This window comes from Bombina bombina, chromosome 6 (genome assembly GCF_027579735.1).
Source record: "Bombina bombina isolate aBomBom1 chromosome 6, aBomBom1.pri, whole genome shotgun sequence".
Taxonomy (NCBI): domain Eukaryota; kingdom Metazoa; phylum Chordata; class Amphibia; order Anura; family Bombinatoridae; genus Bombina; species Bombina bombina.
The window spans coordinates 886995612-887018725 of NC_069504.1; the positions used below are offsets into that span (position 1 = coordinate 886995612).

The following is a 23114-nucleotide window of genomic DNA, read 5'->3' on the forward strand; positions in this document are numbered from 1 at the left end:
CCTATAAGAGACTCAAGGCGCTACTCATTTTATCAACCTCGAAAGGAGGAAAGGCTGAGTAGACAGGCTATCAGAGACCCAACCAGTCTCATAGAAACAAGGGGAGGCAATGCCTAGACCCTAGAAATACAGAAACCACGGGGATAAGGTCGGGAGTCTGAAACAGGGCGAGGATCTTCCCTTAACACAGTGCAACCGCACTCTAGAAAGCAACTGAAGACAAAGGTCCCCAAGTAACAAAAAGGTATCTCAGAATACGGAAATATTCAGAATGAAGCCTCGTGCAGCAAGCTCAGATAGGTCTGACGAACAACACCTGAAGCAAAAACACTGCACGCTGCAGTCATCTAAAAATGACTAAGTATCCACTAACCAGCGGATAACGTCGCAGGCTATCTAAGAGCCGCCAGTCCTTCCCACAAATCTTGAATGTGGAGAAATTAGAAACCTCAAAAAGGCTTACTGTACCTCGAATGCTCCGAGGACAAAATAGCAGAGCAACAGATCTCAGATCCTGCTCCAATACCAGACCAGCCCAAGCGACAGACATGTCTGACAGACAGGGGGACAGAAAGACCCCAACCACAAGCCCCCAGGGAATGGAAGAAAAAAGGGGGGACTCACTCACCCCAACAGAGTTTGGGTGCCAACCAAATCTGCTCCTCTAAAATAAGGCACTCCCAAGGAGAACCCCCTAGGACCTGGAACAGAGAAAAGTGCAATAGATCCGTAGGAAGACCTTTCACAGCTCTCTTAGACAGTCTCTATATAGAGAGATCAATTTTCCAACAGGTGGAACAGATCCCCACAGAGCAGCAGATGCTGCCCCTTACACACACAGGGCACTCCAGAGAGAGGAAACCCCAACTCATAAGGAAGATAAACTATCCCCACCAAAAGGAAGGGCACAGATAAGAACAGCGTACATGTCCACAAGACATGAAGCCATAGTATGATCAAAACACGGACCGAATACAAAATCATCCAGACACCACTGTTGACCCAACAGAGAAAAAAACTCCCCATAGAGGAGCACACTCCATCTGAAGGACAAGTCAGGCCTTAAAGTTTATAACCAGTACCTGAAGGTGGATGAGAACTCTGGCCTACCTGCTTGCAAGCCTAATGAGCTAGCCCCTATGTCGCAACATAGGGCCCCTGAAAAAAACTGGGTCGTCCCGAACCAGTCCACCGGATCATAAGTCTCCAGACATCCAAGAAGGATCCAAGACAAGAACTCTGGACCCGGGACCCAGAATCATTATAGAACGAACGACAACTTCAGTGAACACAAGATAGCAAAAATGCTTCTAGAAAAAGTTATCACTGTTTTAGTGCTAACAATTTTCTCTGCACGTGCATGTGAAGCATAACAAGATATTCTCAGTGATCCAGAATTTTAAGTACTGCAGCCACTCAGATAGTCAGGGGGGCTTGTATCATGTGAGCAATTAACAAATTAAGTCAATACCAGATGGTACATGCACTGTAGGCTCTCTGAGCAAGTGCTTTGTTTAAAATGCTGGTGCACGTTGCATACTTAAATACACTTTTGAAACCTCTATAACTTTTATTAAAAGCATTTTTGCTAATAAATGTATATTACAAAAATGCTTCGGTTTAAAACTGTAATGCATCCATGTAGATTCCAAATTTGGCTGGAATGACCCTTTAAGATTAACGTTCCAGAGGACCACACACAAGGGAGAAGAATGCAAAGCATCCCGAACCCAGGCAGAAAAACATCCCCTAAGCAAAAAGCTTGGAAAAAGAGATAACACCTCCTATCGCCCCTGATATGGAGACAACTAACCCCCAAAGGAAGTCAGAGCCTCACGGCCTTCACTTCCTAATTAAGCGGCCAAAGCCGCCAGAAAAACCGGACAAAGTCCAGAAAGTCTCAAAACAAAGGAAGAGAACCTCTAAAAGGAACAAGTCCTAAGAAGACACTTCCAAAGAGACCATGAAAGGCAAAACCATAAGGATGGCGGTATGAAGGACCTAAATTCTCCAAGCCTCCAACCCACAACGGGAAGGAACACTCTAAATCCTGAAAAATTTGGAAACAACTGTGCATGTCGCCGCGGATCTCAACGGAGTCCCGGCACACTAGATTGAAAGGTGAATGAGGACTGAACCAATCCCCCATGCCCCTAAGCAACCACGGACCCTCAAGTCCTCTCAGGATGCTAGTTGAAGCAAGAAAATCACACAAATCATATTGTTTACTAGGCACCCTCACCGGACCAACCGGACATAAAAAGGTGCCACATGTCTGAACTAGGCCTCAAAGACAGAAGGATTTGTATCCAGTCAGGACCAGCCTGAAACCAAGGGCCCCAGCACTGTCAAGGCCACATAGAGTCTCCCCCGATGATGGAGGGATAAAGAACAGACTTTTGTAAAATCAGACAGACTTTTGTAAAATCACGAGTATCAATTCCAGAGGAAACATCACACCACAACATGGGCTTTAAACCAAATAAAAATTATCCTCACCAGATGAAAATAAAAGATAAGGCAACCCGTAGGTTATCGTCCAGGAAGAATGGACAGACCCGCAGGACCAGCCCAATAGGGGTCCGAGACTGCCAAGCTCAGAACTGGAAAAGGATACACAAATAACAAAGAATATAAGAAGATTACTTTCTCCCCTTATGTCTATGTATGCAAGCCAGTCGAAGAGTAAGACTGATAATCCCCATACCCATTAAGAGTGGGATCCTCCAGCAACGCTAAAAACGTGCCTTAGTAGGACACGAAGGCACGACAGTCTATATTGAAAGGCGCAACATACCTACGCCGGGACAAAAGGAAACACCGGCCCTGAAGGTTGAACGAAACATGGACAATATTGTAAGCACACTCCCAGGAGGTGCAGATGCGCCAGTGCCAAAGATATGGCCATGCGGAACTGTGTCGTAACCTCCGGTGAGAAAAGGCCACACTCCCTAGAAAGGATAAGTACCATTTGGGTTACCTGCATGCATAGTAAGAGTTGATGGTAGGGAACTCGCCTCGTGAGAAATTGAATCCCCAGAGACGGATGGCTCAGTGGGCACCCAAATCCCCGATCCCAAGGAACAGAGCACTCTAAAATGGCATTCGGAACATAACTGATGGGCATGTATCACCCGGGCCAATTTATATTCTTCGCAAGAAGTAGAGTCTGAACCAGAGACATCCGTCTCCAAGAATTCTCCATAACTGGGACACTGCCGCCTCCAGAGAACCAGACACCAGTGGACCAGGATTTCTCCGTCGCCATGCGGTCAGGAAAATGGAAATGGGGACACAAGGTAAACCGTGCAGTCCATGCAAAAGTGAGCCCGACCGAAAAGGCCACGTCACTAGACATAGGCTGTTATGTTCCAAAATAGCCATGAGCTGAAGCAACACTACACAGTAGCAGACAGAATCATATAACAAACATGATTATAAACCCCCCTGTTCAATAATCCCCCTCAGGAGATATTAACCCTTGATTCCTAGATACAAAAAGGAGCTTCACTGAGACCCTATGTTAAAGTTATCCCCGAAAGGTTGTAGCCCCTCTCGGATAAACAGTTGAAATTACAATACATCCATGATGAAAGCAAAATGAAACAATCTTACAGGAATCTACGAAGTAGAACAGGAACACGGCCCTTCAAGTGTGACAGATGGTAGCGCTGCCTCTGCCATGGACTTGAGAGAAAAAAGCAGGCTAGCGAAACTCGTCAACGCTGATTGCTTGTGGAGCTGTTATTATGAGTCAGGAAAGTTTCGCAGAAAGACTCTCCCTGCATCTCCCTGCATCTCACTGAGAGGCTGACAGGACTACTTAAAACTCCAGTCCCATGGTGAAGAGTACTACTCTCCATAAGAGACTATCGAAAACTTTTGACACTTATCTGCCAACCTCCTGGGATGAAAGGCAAAGAATGACTGGGGGATGAGAGAAGTGGGAGGAGTATTTAAGCCTTTGGCTGGGGTGTCTTTACCTCCTCCTGGTGGGCAGGAATGCAGCTGTGGACTCTTTCCATTTATGAAGAAAAAGTATATTAATATAACTGTGTTGGTTATGCAAAACTGGGGAATGGGTAATTAAGGGATTATCTATCTTTTAAAACAACAAGAATTCTGATGTTGACTGTTTCAATGCAGAAAATAACTTTTAACACTTAAAAAAAAATATCCCTTTAGTGATCACTCACCATTTGTTCTGTGCAGGAACATTTGCAGTATTGAGTCAACCCCATCACATTTCTCCCACTAAGGTCTTGAATGGCCAAGTCTTGCATAGGGCGGCAGCACCGCACTTGTTCACATGCCTGAAAGATCTGCTGTCCTGAGCCATTCAGTATGTTGAAGGCACGTCCCAGTCCCTGTGATGTTACAACTGAAAGAGACATAGTTATAAGAAAAAACTGTGGGAAGAAGGATAAAGATTAAATGGAAATCAAACACTTTGAGATTATACTATAAAATGTTTAATTATATGTAGTAAAGTGCAGTCTTCAGACCTAACACAAAATCATTGGTTGCAAAATCTAGTGACACATGTAAAACTATTCCTAATTGGCCTAAGCAGAGAAAGAAACCTAGGTTACAACATGGCGGTAGCCTTTGCTTTATGTGCAAAAATACTTAAACAAAAATACTTATTATCTTAAGGGTAATCTTTACTTTGAATACATCATTATATCCAGCGTTTATTTAGTGATTAATGTCTCTTAAAGGATTATTATTCATTCAAGATATTGACCTCTAGGCCGAAAGATACAGCAAGATGATAAGGAAGAACAATAGAGGTTGGTATATTTGGAGGCAAAGGAGACAAAATACTACAGGAGTGGGGGGGGGGGGATAGAAACAATTTTGCAAACAGAACACAAAAACAAATTTGTAAGATAACAAATCTTCTTACATTTTTCTTGCACCAGAAGCTGGTTTACCTGAAAGATAAAATAGCATTAAATTATTTTTTTCGTGAAATAACAAAAGTAAGTAAAGATGAAGGGGGGTAGTTATCAAGCCGTCTACTTTTCTGGCTTCGCCGGCCCAATACGCCCGCCTAAGCTCGCCTACCTTCGCCACCGCAGACCTGAAAAAATACGCCTAAGTTATCAAATAAAGCTGTCAAAAAGCCACGGGGCGATGAGCAGCGGACTGTGACAGTTATCACTCATCCGATCTCGCTGCCCTTCGGCTTTTTCCCAGCTTTATTGCTAGCCTGTCACTAAGCACTCACACTAAACTACACTGTTCTACCCCCTATACCGGCGCCCCCGGAGCCTCCCGCAACTCAATAAAGTTACTAACCCCTAAACCGCCGCTCCTAGACCCTGCCGCAAGTCTTATAAATGTATTAACCCCTAAACCGCCGCTCCTAAACCCTGCCGCAAGTCTTATAAATGTATTAACCCCTAAACCGCCGCTCCCAGACACCGCTGCCACCTACAGTATACCTAGTAACCCCTATCCTGCCCCCCCTATACCGTCGCCCTCTATAATAAAATTATTAACCCCTATCCTGCTGATCCCGCACCTCTCCGCAACTAAATAAATAGTTTAACCCCTAAACCGCCGCTCCATGAACCCGCCGCAACCTATATTAAATTTATTAACCCCTATCCTGCCCCCCCTACACCGTCGCCACCTATAATAAATTTATTAACCCCTAATCTGCCCCCCCTACACCGTCGCCACCTATAATAAATTTATTAACCCCTATCCTGCCTCCCGCTACGCCGCCGCCACTGTCATAAAATGATTAACCCCTAAACCTAAGTCTAACCCTAACCCTAACGCCCCCCTAACTTAAATATTAATGAAATAAATCTAAATAAATTAACTCTTATTAAGTAAATGAATCCTATTTAAAACTAAATACTTACCTTTAAAATAAACCCTAATATAGCTACAATATAAATAATAATTATATTCTAGCTATTTTAGGATTTTTTTTAATTTTACAGGCAACTTTCAATTTATTTTAACTAGGTACAATAGCTATTAAATAGTTATTAACTATTTAATAGCTTACCTAGATAAAATAAAGAGAAATGTACCTGTGAAATAAATCCTAACCTAAGTTACAATTACACCTAACACTACACTATACTTTAATAAATTATTCCTATTTAAAAATAAATACCTACCTGTAAAATAAACCCTAAGATAGCTACAATATAATTAATAATTATATTATAGCTATCTTAGGATTTATATTTATTTTACAGGTAACTTTGTATTTATTTTAGCTAGTTAGAATAGTTTTAACTATTTAATAACTACATAGCTAAAAGAAATACAAAATTACCTGTAAAATAAATCCTAACTTAAGTTACAATTAAACCTAATACTACACTATCATTAAATTAATTAAATAAACTACCTACAAATAACTACAATTAAATACAATTACATAAACTAACTAAAGTACAAAAAATAAAAAAAGCTAAGTTACAAAAAATAAAAAAATAAGTTACAAACATGTTACAAATATTACAACAATTTTAAGCTACTTACACCTAATCTAAGCCCCCTAATAAAATAACAAACCCCCCCAAAATAAAAAAATGCCCTACCCTATTCTAAATTAAATAAATTTCAAAGCTCTTTTACCTTACCAGCCCTTAAAAGGGCCATTTGTGGGGGCATGCCCCAAAGAAAACAGCTCTTTTGCCTGTAAAAGAAAAATACAACCCCCCCCCCAACATTAAAACCCACCACCCACATACCCCTAATCTAACCCAAACCTAACACTAATCCCCTGAAGATCATCCTACCTTGAGTCGTCTTCACTCAGCCGAGCCACCGATGGAACTGAAGAGGACATCCGGAGCGGAAGAAGTTAATCCTCCAAGCGGCGCTGAAGAAATCTTCCATCCGATGAAGTCATCTTCCAAGCCGGGTCTTGAATCTTCCTTCCGCCGACGCGGAACCACCTTCTTCACCGACGGACTACGACGAATGACGGCTCCTTTAAGGGACGTCATCCAAGATGGCGTCCCCTCAATTCCGATTGGCTGATAGGATTCTATCAGCCAATCGGAATTAAGGTAGGAAAATCTGATTGGCTGATGGAATCAGCCAATCAGATTCAAGTTCAATCCGATTGGCTGATCCAATCAGCCAATCAGATTGAGCTCGCATTCTATTGGCTGATCGGAACAGCCAATAGAATGCGAGCTCAATCTGATTGGCTGATTCCATCAGCCAATCAGATTTTTCCTACCTTAATTCCGATTGGCTGATAGAATCCTATCAGCCAATCGGAATTGAGGGGACGCCATCTTGGATGACGTCCCTTAAAGGAGCCGTCATTCGTCGTAGTCCGTCGGTGAAGAAGGTGGTTCCGCGTCGGCGGAAGGAAGATTCAAGACCCGGCTTGGAAGATGACTTCATCGGATGGAAGATTTCTTCAGCGCCGCTTGGAGGATTAACTTCTTCCGCTCCGGATGTCCTCTTCAGTTCCATCGGTGGCTCGGCTGAGTGAAGACGACTCAAGGTAGGATGATCTTCAGGGGATTAGTGTTAGGTTTTTGTAAGGGGGGTTTGGGTTAGATTAGGGGTATGTGGGTGGTGGGTTTTAATGTTGGGGGGGGTTGTATTTTTCTTTTACAGGCAAAAGAGCTGTTTTCTTTGGGGCATGCCCCCACAAATGGCCCTTTTAAGGGCTGGTAAGGTAAAAGAGCTTTGAAATTTATTTAATTTAGAATAGGGTAGGGCATTTTTTTATTTTGGGGGGGTTTGTTATTTTATTAGGGTGCTTAGATTAGGTGTAAGTAGCTTAAAATTGTTGTAATATTTGTAACATGTTTGTAACTTATTTTTTTATTTTTTGTAACTTAGCTTTTTTTATTTTTTGTACTTTAGTTAGTTTATGTAATTGTATTTAATTGTAGTTATTTGTAGGTAGTTTATTTAATTAATTTAATGATAGTGTAGTATTAGGTTTAATTGTAACTTAAGTTAGGATTTATTTTACAGGTAATTTTGTATTTCTTTTAGCTATGTAGTTATTAAATAGTTAATAACTATTTAATAACTATTCTAACTAGCTAAAATAAATACAAAGTTACCTGTAAAATAAATATAAATCCTAAGATAGCTATAATATAATTATTAATTATATTGTAGCTATCTTAGGGTTTATTTTACAGGTAGGTATTTATTTTTAAATAGGAATAATTTATTAAAGTATAGTGTAGTGTTAGGTGTAATTGTAACTTAGGTTAGGATTTATTTCACAGGTACATTTTTCTTTATTTTAGCTAGGTAAGCTATTAAATAGTTAATAACTATTTAATAGTTATTGTACATGGTTAAAATAAATTGAAAGGTACCTGTAAAATAAAAATAAATCCTAAGATAGCTAGAATATAATTATTATTTATATTGTAGCTATATTAGGGTTTATTTTAAAGGTAAGTATTTAGTTTTAAATAGGATTCATTTACTTAATAAGAGTTAATTTATTTAGATTTATTTAATTAATATTTAAGTTAGGGCGGCGTTAGGGTTAGGGTTAGACTTAGGTTTAGGGGTTAATAATTTTATGACAGTGGCGGCGGCGTAGTGGGGGGCAGGATAGGGGTTAAAAAATGTATTATAGGTGGCGACGGTGTAGGGGGGGCAGGATAGGGGTTAATACATTTAATATAGGTTGCGGCGGGTTCAGGGAGCGGCGGTTTAGGGGTTAATACATTTATTATAGTTGCGGTGGGCTCCGGGAGCGGCGGTTTAGGGGTTAATATGTATAGAGTAGCTTGCGGTGGGCTCCGGGAGCGGCGGTTTAGGGGGTAATAACTTTATTTAGTTGCGGCGGTGTAGGGGGGGTCAGATTAGTGGTGTTTAGACTCGGGGTACATGTTAGGGTGTTAGGTGTAGACAGCTCCCATAGAAATCAATGGGATGTCTGTCAGCAGCGAACTTGTACTTTCGCTATGGTCAGACTCCCATTGATTCCTATGGGATCCGCCGCCTCCAGGGGTGGCGGATTGAAAACCAGGTACGCTGGGCCATAAAAGTGCCGAGCGTACCTGCTAGTTTTTTGATAGCTAGCAAAAGTAGTGAGATTGTGCCGCACTTGTGTGCGGAACACCTGGAGTGACGCAAGAATCGATCTGTGTCGGACTGAGTCCGGCGGATCGATGCTTACGTCACAAAATTCTACTTTTGCCGGTCTTGAGCCTTTGATAACTAAGGCGAATCAGCCTCGCCACAAATACGCTGCGGAATTCCAGCATATTTGAGGTTGACGGCTTGATAACTACCCCCCGAACTCTTTATTTGGTCACAGAGACACTAAAGCTATTTTCACACGCTTGTGTAGTATGGGCTCTTTTTTTTTTATAAAACTACATATTTAGCTCTGAAGCCCATGCAGTGAATTCTTGAGTCTGAAACTGTTCCAGTGTGTACAGTGTGAGTGTTAGCTACAGATTGTTCCTTTTTATCTGACATAATGATATTATATGCGGATGTGCATCAGGAACTCAGGTAAAGCTACAAATATGTTTTATTGTATGTATGTAATCAAGCACACTGTAATATATTATATGTAAGGTATGTATATATTCATTATGACGACAAACTTATTTTGTATTACATAAATTATACACATTTGATGTTTTGCTTATATGTGAAAGCTGGATCACTTTAATGAGTTATAGATGGTTGCTGTTTCCACACACAATTCCCATCTGTTGAAAATGTTGGATATTGTGACTGATGAACATTTCAATAGATGTGAATTAAATTAACAATTGTAAAATAATTTAAAAGTCAGTAGTCAATTTGCATAGTGCCTGTCCTAATTAGTAGTGAGTTGTCATTTGTTTTTTAGAGAAACAAAATAGCAGTCAAAGCTTTTTTTTTTTCTTCCCTCTGCTTAAAGTGAAGGTAAATCCTAACGTTTGTGAAACGTTAGGATTTACCATTGGAACAAATAAAGGGGACTTTCAGTCATGAAGTATAAATACTTCATGCTGAAAGTTCCTTTATTTGTTTGAAGCGTTTGCCGCACTAAGTGCCTCAGGCAGCCCACGGCACAAAGCTATTTTAATGTGAGGTGATCTTAGCCAATAGCATGCTAGCTATCAGGCATAATGCCAGCTGGGCCGCACAGCTATTTGGTAAGAGGTGGAAACATCACCTCTCAGCTAAATAGCATTCTGCCTTTGGCTGCCTGAGCAGTTTAGTGCGGCGAACGCTTCAAACAAATAAAGGAACTTTCAGAATGAAGTATTTTATACTTCATGACTAAACGTCCCCTTTATTTGTTCCAATGGTAAATCCTAGCATTTCACAAACTTTAAATATATAATATGTCTGTGATCTGCATCCCTTTGTAAGTAGTTATAAAGGGTGGATACAGCAGTGTGCAAGATAAAAGTGAATGTGAGTCAAACCCTCTTGAGATGTTGATTGTTAAAGGGACATACAAGTGCAAAAAGAAAATGCTCTAATATGTAATAGCATGTTATTATTGCACTATTGTGTGCATATAATTATGTGTTTAAAGGGACATAAAACACATATTTATATCCCTTTAATCCCTTCAAGGGATTAAACCCATAGTTAAAGTCAGCTACAGAGCAGCAATGCACTACTGGGAGCTAGATGCACATACCTGGTGAGCAAATGACAAAAGTACTGTATTGCTTCTGCTGGGGATATTTACATATATAATTTTCAGACCTCGATTAATACAAAGAAAACAAAGTTCATATTAATTTTTTAAACAACACAATACTAAATGTTTTTACTTAGCAAGAGTTCAGCAATCAATATTTGTTGGAACAACCCTGATTATCAATCATAGCTTTCCTGCGTCTTGGCATGTTCTACACCAGCCTTTCACATTGCGGTTGGGGGACTTTCGCACCCCCAGATCCAATTTCACAGTGGGTGCAAGACACTGACTTGTAGGCCTCTCCAGGTCTCCATCTAACTATTAGACAACCAGAGGTTGAGCAAACCTGAACATTGGATTCATCTGAGAAGATGACCTGGAATCGGGCATATTTATCTTTATGAAGGACGCATGAATCAAGCCACATACAAGGTTATCCTGAAAGCAAGCTTGCTTCCTTCTACTCTGATAATCAGCACAATCTCCAGACCTGAACCCCATTGAAAACCTCTTGAATGTGATGAAGAGGAAGATGCAAGGTCACAAGCCATCACACAAATCCTAACTGCTTGAATGTTTGTGCCAGGAGTGGCATAAAGTCACCCAACAGCAATGTGAAAGACTGGTGTAGAGCATGCCAAGTAGCATGAAAGCTATGATTGAAAAACAGGGTTATTCCACCAAATATTGATTTCTGAACTCTTAATAGGTTAAAACATTACTAGTGTTGTTTAAAAATAAATATGAACTTGTTTTCCTTGCTTTATTCAAGGTTTGAAAACATTGCAAATGTGAGCTGGTATTACAAGTTGTCAGCAATGCGAACGCGACCTCGAGTTAGCATTGCTTGGAAGTATTGAGCTCACACAAGATGGAACAGCCAATAGAATGAGAGCTGCTCAAATACTATTGGCTGATTTCAACAGCCAATAGGATTTTAGCAGCTCTAATTCCTATTGGCTGATTGAAACCTTTCAGCCAATAGGAATGCAAGGGACGCCATCTTGGATTACATCAGAGCAATGGGGAGCTTAGGTTATTTTAGATAGGTTTTTTATTTGGGGGGGTTGGTTGGGTGGGTGGTGGGTTTAACTCTTGGGGGGGTTCTGTATTTTTTTATTACAGATAAAAGAGCTGATATCTTTGGGGCAACACCCCACATAAGGCCCTTTAAGAGCCACTGGTAGTTTATTGTAGGCTAGGGGTTATTTTATTTTTCGTAATTTAGTGTTTGTTTTTTTTTGTAACTTAGTGTTTGTTTTTTTCTGTAATTTAGTACTTTTAATAATGTTTAATTGTATATTTAAATAATTTGAGTAGGGTTAGGCATTTTAATATGTAATTTATTTTATTTAATTGGTAGTTTAATTTAATTGTAGGATAATAGTTAGGGTAGGTTAATTAATAGTTTAAAATAGTTTATTTTAATTCTACAGGTAAGTTTAAATTTTTTAAAGATAGGGATGTTGTAATTTTAATTTAAAGTTAGTGGCTTGTTAGGTTTAGGGGTTAATAGCTTAATTAAGTTTATGGGGATGTGGGGGGCTGACAGTTTAGGGGTTAATAGGTTTAGTTAGTGGTAGTGATGTGGGATACCAGAGGTTTAGGGGTTAATACGTTTATTTAGTGGCAGCAGTGTCAGGGAGAGGCGGGATAAGGGTTAATAACTTTATTTAGGTTGCAGTGATGTCGGGGAGAGGCAGAATAGGGGTGTTTAGACTCAGGGTTTATGTTAGGGTGTTAGGTGTAAACCTAACTTGTTTTCTACCATAGAAATCAATGGGTTATAATTCTTTGTCTTGCAGCATCGAACATAAGCTTTCGCTGCTTTCAGACTCCCATTGATTTCTATGGCATCCGCTGTCTCCAGGGTGGCAGATTGAAAAACAGATACGATGCGTCCGAATAGCCGAGAGCATACCTGTTAAAAGTTTGATAACTTGGAAAAAGTGTCAGATAGAGCCGAAGGTGTATTCGGAACATCTGTAATAACGTAAGCATCGATCTGCGTCGGATTGAGACCGGCAGATCATATGTTACGTCACAAATTTCAACTTTTGCCGGTCTGTAGGCTTTGATAACTAGATCGGATCAATCTCGCAACAATTACGATGTGGAATTCCGGCGTATTTTAGGTTGACAGCTTGATAAATAGGCCCCATAATCTTTTTGCTGGTGGTGTGTATATACAGTATGTGTATTTATGTGTTTATTTGTGTATATATTTTGGAAACATTGTGCCAATAGACTTGCTCAACACAGGGTTGCTAAAAAGTACCTTCAACTTGAAAAAAGAGCAATATCTGCGAAGTGCAATAAAGCAAAGCGCAATAAAACAAAAGGTATGCCTGTATATTAGAACTAGAGATTCTGAATAAATATTACATTTTAAGAAGCATTTATTTATAGAAAATAACGTTACAATGTAGGTATCAGGAATAATATAAATAATAAACTTCAAACAAGAGAATATTCAAAGTATGAGCATTTAAAAGATTTAAAAAGTCTCTATTTCAATGTATGATGCTTTGATTCTCATCAAAATTCTTGCAGACAAATGAATTTTTATAAAAACATACCTGTGATTACATAGTATAGTCAGCATTCCCACCTACTCTCTCTATTTTGTTCAAATTGGAAAACAGTTTAATCATACATGGCAGAATCATTTATTTTTTGCTGAAACTACCAAACAATATTTTGTTTGTTTAACAGTGCCTTAAGTTAGAATGCCACACTAAACCATCATTATGGTTTAACTGAGTTTGTAAGTCGTATACAAATACAATTAAATAATGGTGAGCAATACAAATTGAAATATCTAGGTTAGATGTAGTAAGGCCAGGCATTTTGTGTACAGTTATCGCTAAGTAGGTGGGATGCAAACTGACACCCACTAAAAGAGGCCTTACCTGAGTAAGACATTCCAATCCCGGAGGTATACCTTTTACTGGTATGTTAAGAACTGCAGAATTGGTGGAGTCTGGCAGGTAAGTTGGTGGTGAGATGGAGTCATAGCTGGGTGGTGGAACTTGGTAGTCTTTTGACAATGAGGATGCAACACAAAAAGAAAAACATTATTTATTAGACATGTGCATGGCGAAAAACATTCGGTTCGGTTCGGATCGATTCAGATTTTTTTGAATTTCGGTTTGGATCGATTCGAACTCGGAAAAATTTGAATAAATTCGGTTCGGATTTGTTTCGGATTCATTCGGATTAGAATAAATTTGGCTGGATTCGGTTCGGTTCAGTTCGGTTTGGAAATTCGGAATTTCGGTAAGTGTTAGGTGGGTTGTGCTGTGTATTAGACTAGTATTATGTACTGTATATTAGGTGTAACCCATAGCAGAGTGATATAACCTAATATACTGTACAATACTACTAGTGTAATCCATGGCCATCCTAATCTACCAAATAAATCCGAAATAATTCGGATTTATTCGGTAGATTCGGCACTATTTTAATTCAGAAATTCGAATCGATCCGAATCCCAAATTTTACGAATTCGGACGAATTTCCGAATCGATCCGAAACGAATCGCACATTTCTATTATTTATACACCTTGGCACCCAAATGGCCAACACATATAGAAAAATATTGTTTGTGGTTAGGACATAAGTGCCACTGGGCAAAAAATCTTTTATAGGTTGATATATATATAATTTAAATATTGATATAATAATGGTTTAAACAGAAAATGTTGTTGGCTGAGCAAACTGCCTCTTTTTCCAGCGTGTTTTTCCCAAATCATTATTGGTGTTGTGATTATGCTATATAATACCCTTACCTGCTGTAGACATTTGTTAGGAGAGTAGATTTTCTCCCTGTACAGAAGAAATAATAGTTACCTTAGATATCCAATCCAGCACACAAATAGGTGTATTATAGAGGTCTTCTACAGATTTAACAGATATTGGACATATGTAACACACAGGTAACCCATTACACAGTGCTACACTATTACATATTTTAAATTGTTTCTTATATATTACTGTATAATGGAGCTAGGTAAACACATAGTTTAGGGGTGAGCAACAGTGCAAAAATGCTCTAACGCAGAAAACATTTAGTTTTTAACAATGATGCGCCACATAACTCATGCATTATTATACAGCACATGATAAAGCCCATAACCAGTATCCTGATAAATATAAACACAAATGTATCTGGGGTGGAAGCAGCACTTCTTCCTAACAAACAACATACAAATCGGGGACTAGTTGCCATAAATATATACCCCCCTATGGCCAAAACAAATAGGCAGCAGTAGGAGCTGTACACATTAAAAGGATTCCTCACAACCTCACAGTGCAGGCAGTGCTAAGGACAGCCCTCCTCCCTTTCTGCAAAGTAATTACCATTTATTACTAAAACATAAACAGAACAATGTGCAACTAAGACAAGGACAAAGTCAGTTTCAGGCTGGGGCGGAACTATCAGTGGTGCAGAGATCGCAGTTGCGACCGGGCCCGGCAGGTCTAACCCTGGGGGGGGGGGCCCTCAGCACAACAAAACTTTTTTTCAAACTTTTGACTTTTTTTTCCCCAACAAACATTTTTTTTTCAGTATTTTTTTTCAGTGACTGCGTGCCTGCATAATTGTAATTGTAACAGTTTTAAATCAGAGCGTTGCCGCAGGTTACCATGGCAACGCTCTGAAACATTTGCTGGTTGCTGACTGAGCGGGAAAGAAGGAGGCTGCGACTCTGCGAGGCAGGAGAATCGGGAGATGTCAGAATGCAGCCAGTAATCCAGAGTACAGGTCAGCTGCTTGTTCTGTTGTGGCAGGGGCGTATCATGGCCTAGGGCCCACACATACTTTTTAAAAGATTAGATGCATTTTTTTATTTTTTAATATGGAAATTCTTTTGTATATGTTTCAATTGTGGCAGTCTGGGGGAGAGAGCTGTAACATTTATTTTGACGGGCGGCAGGAGTTAGTGTCAGGAGCGGGAGCACCTCAGTCTGTGGCTTGTGACTGAGAGGATTGCAGAGAGACAGAGTCGGAGCGCACAACAGTAAGGTAAATAGGCTCTGGCTTTTGCTTTAGAAAGCAAACATCAGTACACTATTCCTTATCTAGTTAGCAAGTTTTGAACTTGGTGCCCTCCCTGCCGTTCCAGCAGACAGCACCTCAGTGACCGGCAGGCTCAGCAGTGGATCTCTCCCCCACTTTGCCTTTCCCTGATGTGAGTATGTGAGTTATTTACATCCTGTCAGCTAACGCGCAACACACAGAAGAGAGAGGTAACAAGGGAGGTCATTGCAGTAGAATTAATAAAGTTGTTGTGAAAGTTACGCTGCCTGCCTTTCCTGCTCTCTGTCTGAGTCTGACCAGATAAGACCCCCTCCTCCTCCTGCTGCTGATTTAGGTGCACTGACTGAGCCTTACAGAGTTACAGAACATAACTTCTGCTGTTAGGTGAGACTTCTCAGCATTCTATTAACTTATTTTAACCCTTTGCTACCAGTGGGATATATTTGTAAAAATACAGCACAATTGCCAGTTATTTGTTAATATTATAATCATTTTCCTGTATGTTTTATAGTTCAACCCATGCTCAATATATATATATATATATATATATATATATATATATATATATATATATATATATATATATATTTATTATGTGTGTGTATACACAGTCTCCAAATGGTGCCCCTCTTTTTAAAATGTTTCTGACCCAAGAGCGGCTTACAGTGCAGAAGTTGTAATATGTCACTATACAAGAAATAGAATACTTGCAAGCCTTGTTGCAAGAGCCACTTGAGGGGATGCTTTCTGAATGTCATTTGCTATTTTACCTGAAAAAGCCTTACAGCCCAGAATGATTGTGCTTAATGTTTAAAAAAATAAAGTAAAAATCCTCATAAAAATGCTTCTATTTCTGGGCTGTGTGTGAGAGTGTGTATGTGTGAATGTGTATGAGAGTGTTTAAAAATGTTTGAGAGTGTGTAAGTGTGTGTGAATGTGTATGAGAGTGTGTAAGTGTGTGTGAGTGTGTAAGTGTGTGTGAATGTGTATAAGAGTGTTTAAGTGTGAGTGTGTATGTGTGTGTGAATGAGTATGTGAGAGTGTGTGAGAGTGTCTTAAGTGTGTAAGTGTGTGTGAGAGTGTGTGTGTGAATGTGTATAAGAGTGTTTAAGTATGTGTGAGAGTGTGTATGTATGTATGTGTGAGAGTGTGTGTGTGAATGTGTATGAGAGTGTTTAAGTATGTGTGCAAGTGTGTGTGCAAGTGTGTGTGCAAGTGTGTGTGCAAGTGTGTGTGCAAGTGTGTGTGCAAGTGTGTGTGAGAGTGTGTGTGAGAGTGTGTGTGAGAGTGTGTAAGTGTGTGTGAGAGGGTGTAAGTGTGTGTGAATGTGTATGAGAGTGTGTATGTGTGTGGGGAAATGGTAGTGCCTTTGAGAGAGTGTATAAGGGATAGGGTGGAATAGTGTTTGTGTGTCTGTGAGAGTGTAAGAGTTTGTGAGTGAAAGTGTGTGTCAAACAGAGTCTGTGTGTCCCACTTCTCATCTCCCCAAATTTAAAATTGCTGGTGTGTGTTTGTAACTGTATGTGTGAAAGTGTGTGTATGTGGCACTATCTGTATGTGAGGCAGTCTGTGTATGTCTGACTAAATGTCTGTGTGACAGTGTGTGTAACTGTGTATGTGGCACTATCTGTATGTGAGGCAGTCTGTGTATGTCTGACTAAATGTCTGTGTGACAGTGTGTGTAACTGTGTATGTGGCACTATCTGTATGTGAGGCAGTCTGTGTAACATGTGCTTGTGTGTATGTACGAGTTACTGTCAGCATGTCTGTGTAGTGTGTGAGAGACTATCAGCAGACATCAGTGTGACCAAATTGAGAGATTGTGTATTACTGTGTGTGTACATCTGACAGCTTGATTAGCTACATGCGCATAACAGGGGTTAGTCTTTCTGTTTTACCCATTGGTGTTTATGTGTGTGTATGTATGTATGTGACTGTGTGTGTATTTATGCATGCATGTATGTGTGTGTATATTTTGTGGAACCACCAAATTACAGACCTTGTTACTACAGCATGAGGGGGGGCAGGGGTAAACAGTGTTACTATACAGTATCACTATATACAGTACGGGGGGGCTGGACCATGTCACAGACTACTGTGGTCACTTTATAAAGTATTGGGGCGGGTAGGGTCAGGCCAGCCACCTCACCGGCAGATTACAGACTGTGTCACTAACTCACTTTTATACAGTACTGGTGGGTTAAACAGTGTCACTATATACAGTAATAGGGGGTCAGACCATCTCACAGACTGGGCACAGGGTACCTCATTTTGCAGACATGTAATCTGAATCACATTTTTTTTTCTGGGTTAAAAAAAAAAAAAGAATGTATCAAATTCTCATTTTTTTTTTGGGTGGGGTAGGGGGGTGGGGGGCCCTTCTTAGATTCTTGCACCTGGGCCCTGTGGTTTCTAGTTACGCCTCTGGTTTCAGCCACTTCTCTGCACAAATTCCTCTTACCTTTATTTTCTAGCACAGCTCCGGAGAAATTGTTCTTCAAACTGTTTTTCTTCTGAGTCCTCTGAATGCCAAATAATGTTTTAGGAACCTGCCTCTTTCTCCTGTGCTCAGTGCTCCTTGGGTGGCAGAGTGCAAACACCAGGAAGTGCTCTAGGAAGGAGGAGTGGTGTTGTAAATTATGTTGCAATCCTGTTCTTTTCTGAGATGTCTCAATGTGTAAATGAACAATGTCTCAAACATTTAGTTTTCAAGCACAGCAAGGGTGATGTCATATTACCCAAGCATATATTTTTTTATGTGTTTAGTACTACTGGGGATCTGTTAGTACTAATGCTAATTTGCAAATAGAGGGATAATATTTTTTCACCTAGATTACGAGTTTTGCGCTAAAAAGGCTGCGAAACGAACGCAACAAAAGTTGCGTTATTTCACCCCCCATAGTGCTGCCATTAGGAGTTTCTGAAAAGCCTCCTTGTGCGTGCGATATGGTTGCGTTAAGCTCCATACCGCACAAAATCCAAGGGCTGCTTTGACGTGCTTGTGCACGCTTTCCCCATAGACATCAATTGGGAGAGAGTGTTAGAAAAAAACCTAACACCTGAAGTGCGGAATGGCGATAGCCGTAACGCAACCCCATTCATGTCTATGGGAAAAAAACTTAAGTTTTAACACCCTAACATAAACCCCAAGTCTAAACACCCTTAATCTGCTGCCCCCGACATCGCCGACACCTACCTAAAGTTATTAACCCCTATTCTGCTGCTCCCGACATTGCCACTACTATAATAAAGTAATTAACCCCTATTCTGCCGATCCCCAACATCGCCGCCACTATAATAAAGTTATAAACCCCTAATCTGCAGCCCCCGACATCGCTGCCACTGATAAAAGCTATTAACCCCTATTCCGCCGCTCCCCGACATCGCCGCCACTAAATAAAGTTATTAACCACTAAATAAACCTAGTAACCCCAAAACCGCCAGCCCCCCCACATCGCAAAACACTAAATTAAACTATTAACCCCTAAACCTAACATTCCCCTAACTTTAAATTAAAATTACAATATAACTATTAAATAAATAAAAACTTAACTGTGAAATAAAAATAAACCTAACATTAAACTATAAATTGACCTAACCTTACTACTCCAATAAAATAAAATAAAACTATCAATTAAAATATCTAAATTACAAATTTAATAAAACTAACACTACGAAAAAAATAAGAAAATCTAAATTACAACTAAAAAAAAAACAAACCTTCAAACAATTAAAAAAAATCTAAGTTTACCAAAAATAATAAACACTAAAATCACGAAAAATAAAAAACACTAGCGGCTAGATTACGAGTTTTGCGTTATGAGGGGTGCATTGCTAACTTGCACTTTATTCTCACCGCTCACTTTCCTACAGCACTGGTATTACAGGTTTTTATAAAACTGGCGTTAAAAGGCAAGAAGTGAGCGTAGAGTAAAATTGTGCTCCATTCACACTCCAATACCAGAGCTGCTTAAGTCAGCAGTGAGCTGGTTGTACGTGCTCGTGCACGATTTCCCCATAGACATCAATGTGGAGAGCCGGCTGGGAAAAGTCTAACACCTGCAAAAAAGCAGCGTAAAGCTCAGTAACGCAGCCCCATTGATTCCTATGGTGAAACACATTTTTTGTTTACACCCAGGGCCGCCACTAGAAATTTTGGGGCCCCTGACTTAACCATTGATCAGGGCCCCCCCCCCTCCTTTGACAAATGCAATTTTTGACCAAGTGACTAAAATGTATATGCACTTTATTCTTAAGTGTCTATTTTAACTTGGAAATGTTGTAAAGGTAGTAACATACACACACACACAGACACACTCATACACTGAAACACACACACACACTCACACATAAGGATTCACATATAGACACTCTAGCAGACACGCAAAGAAACACACTCAGACACAGACACCCAAACAGACACTCAGCACTTGTTTACATTGACCTGACAAGTAATGAGGTAAACTACAGTTTTGTAAAAAAAGGTGATTTAGAAAACAAAATATGGAGTTCTGATTATCTTTTTGTAAAGGAAGATGCCAACTAAATGATGACAACAGCATGCAGTGGCTGAAAGGAAGGGCCCTGAACTGCCTAAACAATAATTTAAAGGTTAAATGGTGGATTGGTGACTTCCAGAAAGTTCTCGTTAGTCTCAAAGTCTGTTGAAAGATGTGAATAATCAGTAGTAAGGTCAAAATGGCCTAATAAGGAACAGACAATGGACACAAACACACACACACAAACTCAAACTTGCACATACACCCAAGGAAACACCGACAGAGGCAGCCTCAGAAAACACACAAAGACATACACACACACACAGAGACACCCACAGAAAACACACAAAGACATACACACACAGACAACCACATAAAACACAGAAAGACATACATACACACACCCTCAATGAGACATCCACAGAAAACACACAAAGACATACACACACCCTCACAGAGACTCCCACAGAAAACACACACCCTCACAGAGACATCCACAGACATACACACCCACCCTCACAGAGGCATCCAGAGAAAATACACAAAGACAAACATACACACACCCTCACAGAGACACCCATAGAAAAAGCTCAAAGACATATGCACACACCCTCACAGACATCCACAGAAAATGCACAAAGACATACACACCCACCCTCACAGAGAAACACACATAAAAAGAATACAAACACACTCAGAGACACAAACCAAAGCACAAAGACATATACACAGACACCCACAGAAACACTCACAGGAAGGACACTTTTATGCACCTTGCATCCCCTAAATCAACAGTGTGTGACATGCATGATAAAAAAAATGCAGAAATCCATTTTTAAAGAATCATATTTGTAAACGTGCAAACAAAAATAATTCTGTTAATTCAAAATTGTATATTAATGATCTGGGTAGATGGCTAGATGAAGAAAAGTACTTTTAAAAGGTTGACATATGTGTGTTTGTTTTCCCCCCAACCAAGAGCACCACTTCAAATATAGTGTACAAATGTTCCCATCTGTCAGCTGTACTTATGGATTTTGAAAATGCTGTACTCTATATGGTCTTGGTGGAACCATAAGCTGTGGTACTCATACCATTAGATCTGGTTAAATGCAGGATTTAGGCTTGTTGGTATGTATTTCAAAATTAAGTCAGCTGTAGTGTAAACTGAACAGTTTTAAGTTAACCTGTCTCATTTCAAACACTGAGCAATCTTAGTTTGAGAGTATAACATTTTATGCCGATGTAAAAATCTTAGATAAAATGCCTCCTTGCATCTGGAAAGTCCTTGCATAAAGGGGCAGTAAACTGGAAATATATATATATATATATATATATATATATATATATATATATATATATATATATATATATATATATATATATAATGCATATCTGCCAAAAGGGCACCTACCATTTGTGTATTGAGGAGGAAACATTTCTGCATGGTTTTAAATATAGAATTTCTACAGCATTGTCAAATAATCATAAATACACTGCTGCTAAAAAAATGTGTTTTTATGGACCCCTGGCCCCACCATACAACTACTACCACACTGAAGTTACAAAGTTACAAAGTAAGTCCTACCTCCTCTGCAAATGAAAGTGATCTGCCATCTGACTCAAGCACACACTGTACAAACAAAGTGCCAAGTCTGTCTCACACTGTGCATAGTGATATAGTGCACACTCAGAAATCCTCTCAAATGCTAATACTTTACTCCTTGTAATAACATTTCCTATGCTCAATTAGCACTCTGCTATAGTACCCACTGGTGTCTGCCAAAATCTAAAAAACCCCTGTGAACCCGATGAATGAAGGTTCCTATAAGTGACGTCATCCAAGATGGCGTTCCTTAGCTTCTGATTGGCTGATAGAATTCTATTAGCCAATCGGAATTAAGGTTGAAAAAATCCTTTTGGCTGATGATGTGTTTTATGTGGTTGTCTCTCTGTGTGCTCTACAAATAAGCGATAATAATATATATATATTTATACAGGGTATATATATATATATATACACACATTGGGGGGGTAGTTATCAAGCCGTCTACTTTTCTGGCTTCGCCGGCCCAATACGTCCGCCTAAGCTCGCCTACCTTCGCCGCCGCGGACCTGAAAAAATACGCCTAAGTTATCAAATAAAGCTGTCAAAAAGCCGCGGGGCGATGAGCAGCGGACTGTGACAGTTATCACTCATCCGATCTCGCTGCCCTTCGGCTTTTTCCCAGCTTTATTGCTAGCCTGTCACTAAGCACCCACACTAAACTACACTGTTCTACCCCCTATACCGGCGCCCCCGGAGCCCCCCGCAACTAAATAAAGTTACTAACCCCTAAACCGCCGCTCCTAGACCCCGCCGCAACTCTTATAAATGTATTAACCCCTAAACCGCCGCTCCTAGACCCTGCCGCAACTCTTATAAATGTATTAACCCCTAAACCGCCGCTCCTAGACCCTGCCGCAACTCTTATAAATGTATTAACCCCTAAACCGCCGCTCCCGGACACCGCTGCCACCTACACTATACCTAGTAACCCCTATCCTGCCCCCCCTATACCGTCGCCCTCTATTATAAAATTATTAACCCCTATCCTGCTGATCCCGCACCTCTCCGCAACTAAATAAATAGTTTAACCCCTAAACCGCCGCTCCATGAACCCGCCGCAACCTATATTAAACCTATTAACCCCTATCCTGCCCCCCCTACACCGTCGCCACCTATAATAAATTTATTAACCCCTAATCTGCCCCCCCATACACCGTCGCCACCTATAATAAATTTATTAACCCCTATCCTGCCCCCCACTACGCCGCCGCCACTGTAATAAAATGATTAACCCCTAAACCTAAGTCTAACCCTAACCCTAACGCCCCCCTAACTTAAATATTAATTAAATAAATCTAAATAAATTAACTCTTATTAACTAAATGAATCCTATTTAAAACT

General features: G+C 40.0%; 1 protein-coding gene across 1 annotated transcript in view; it reads right to left on the minus strand.

Moving 5' to 3' along the window:
• The window catches only part of LOC128663864 (phospholipid scramblase 3), a 35293-nt gene extending 17017 nt beyond the window's left edge, over window positions 1–18276 (minus strand). Inside the window, exons 1-5 of the mRNA XM_053718413.1 lie at window positions 18127–18276; window positions 14416–14452; window positions 13537–13664; window positions 4910–4937; window positions 4197–4381 (exon numbers count right to left, since the gene is read on the minus strand). Coding sequence (XP_053574388.1) covers window positions 4197–4381; window positions 4910–4937; window positions 13537–13664; window positions 14416–14428 — 354 coding nt within the window. The 5' untranslated portion in view covers window positions 14429–14452; window positions 18127–18276. The remainder of the gene's footprint in view (window positions 1–4196; window positions 4382–4909; window positions 4938–13536; window positions 13665–14415; window positions 14453–18126) is intronic.
• Window positions 18277–23114: the final 4838 nt, after the last annotated feature.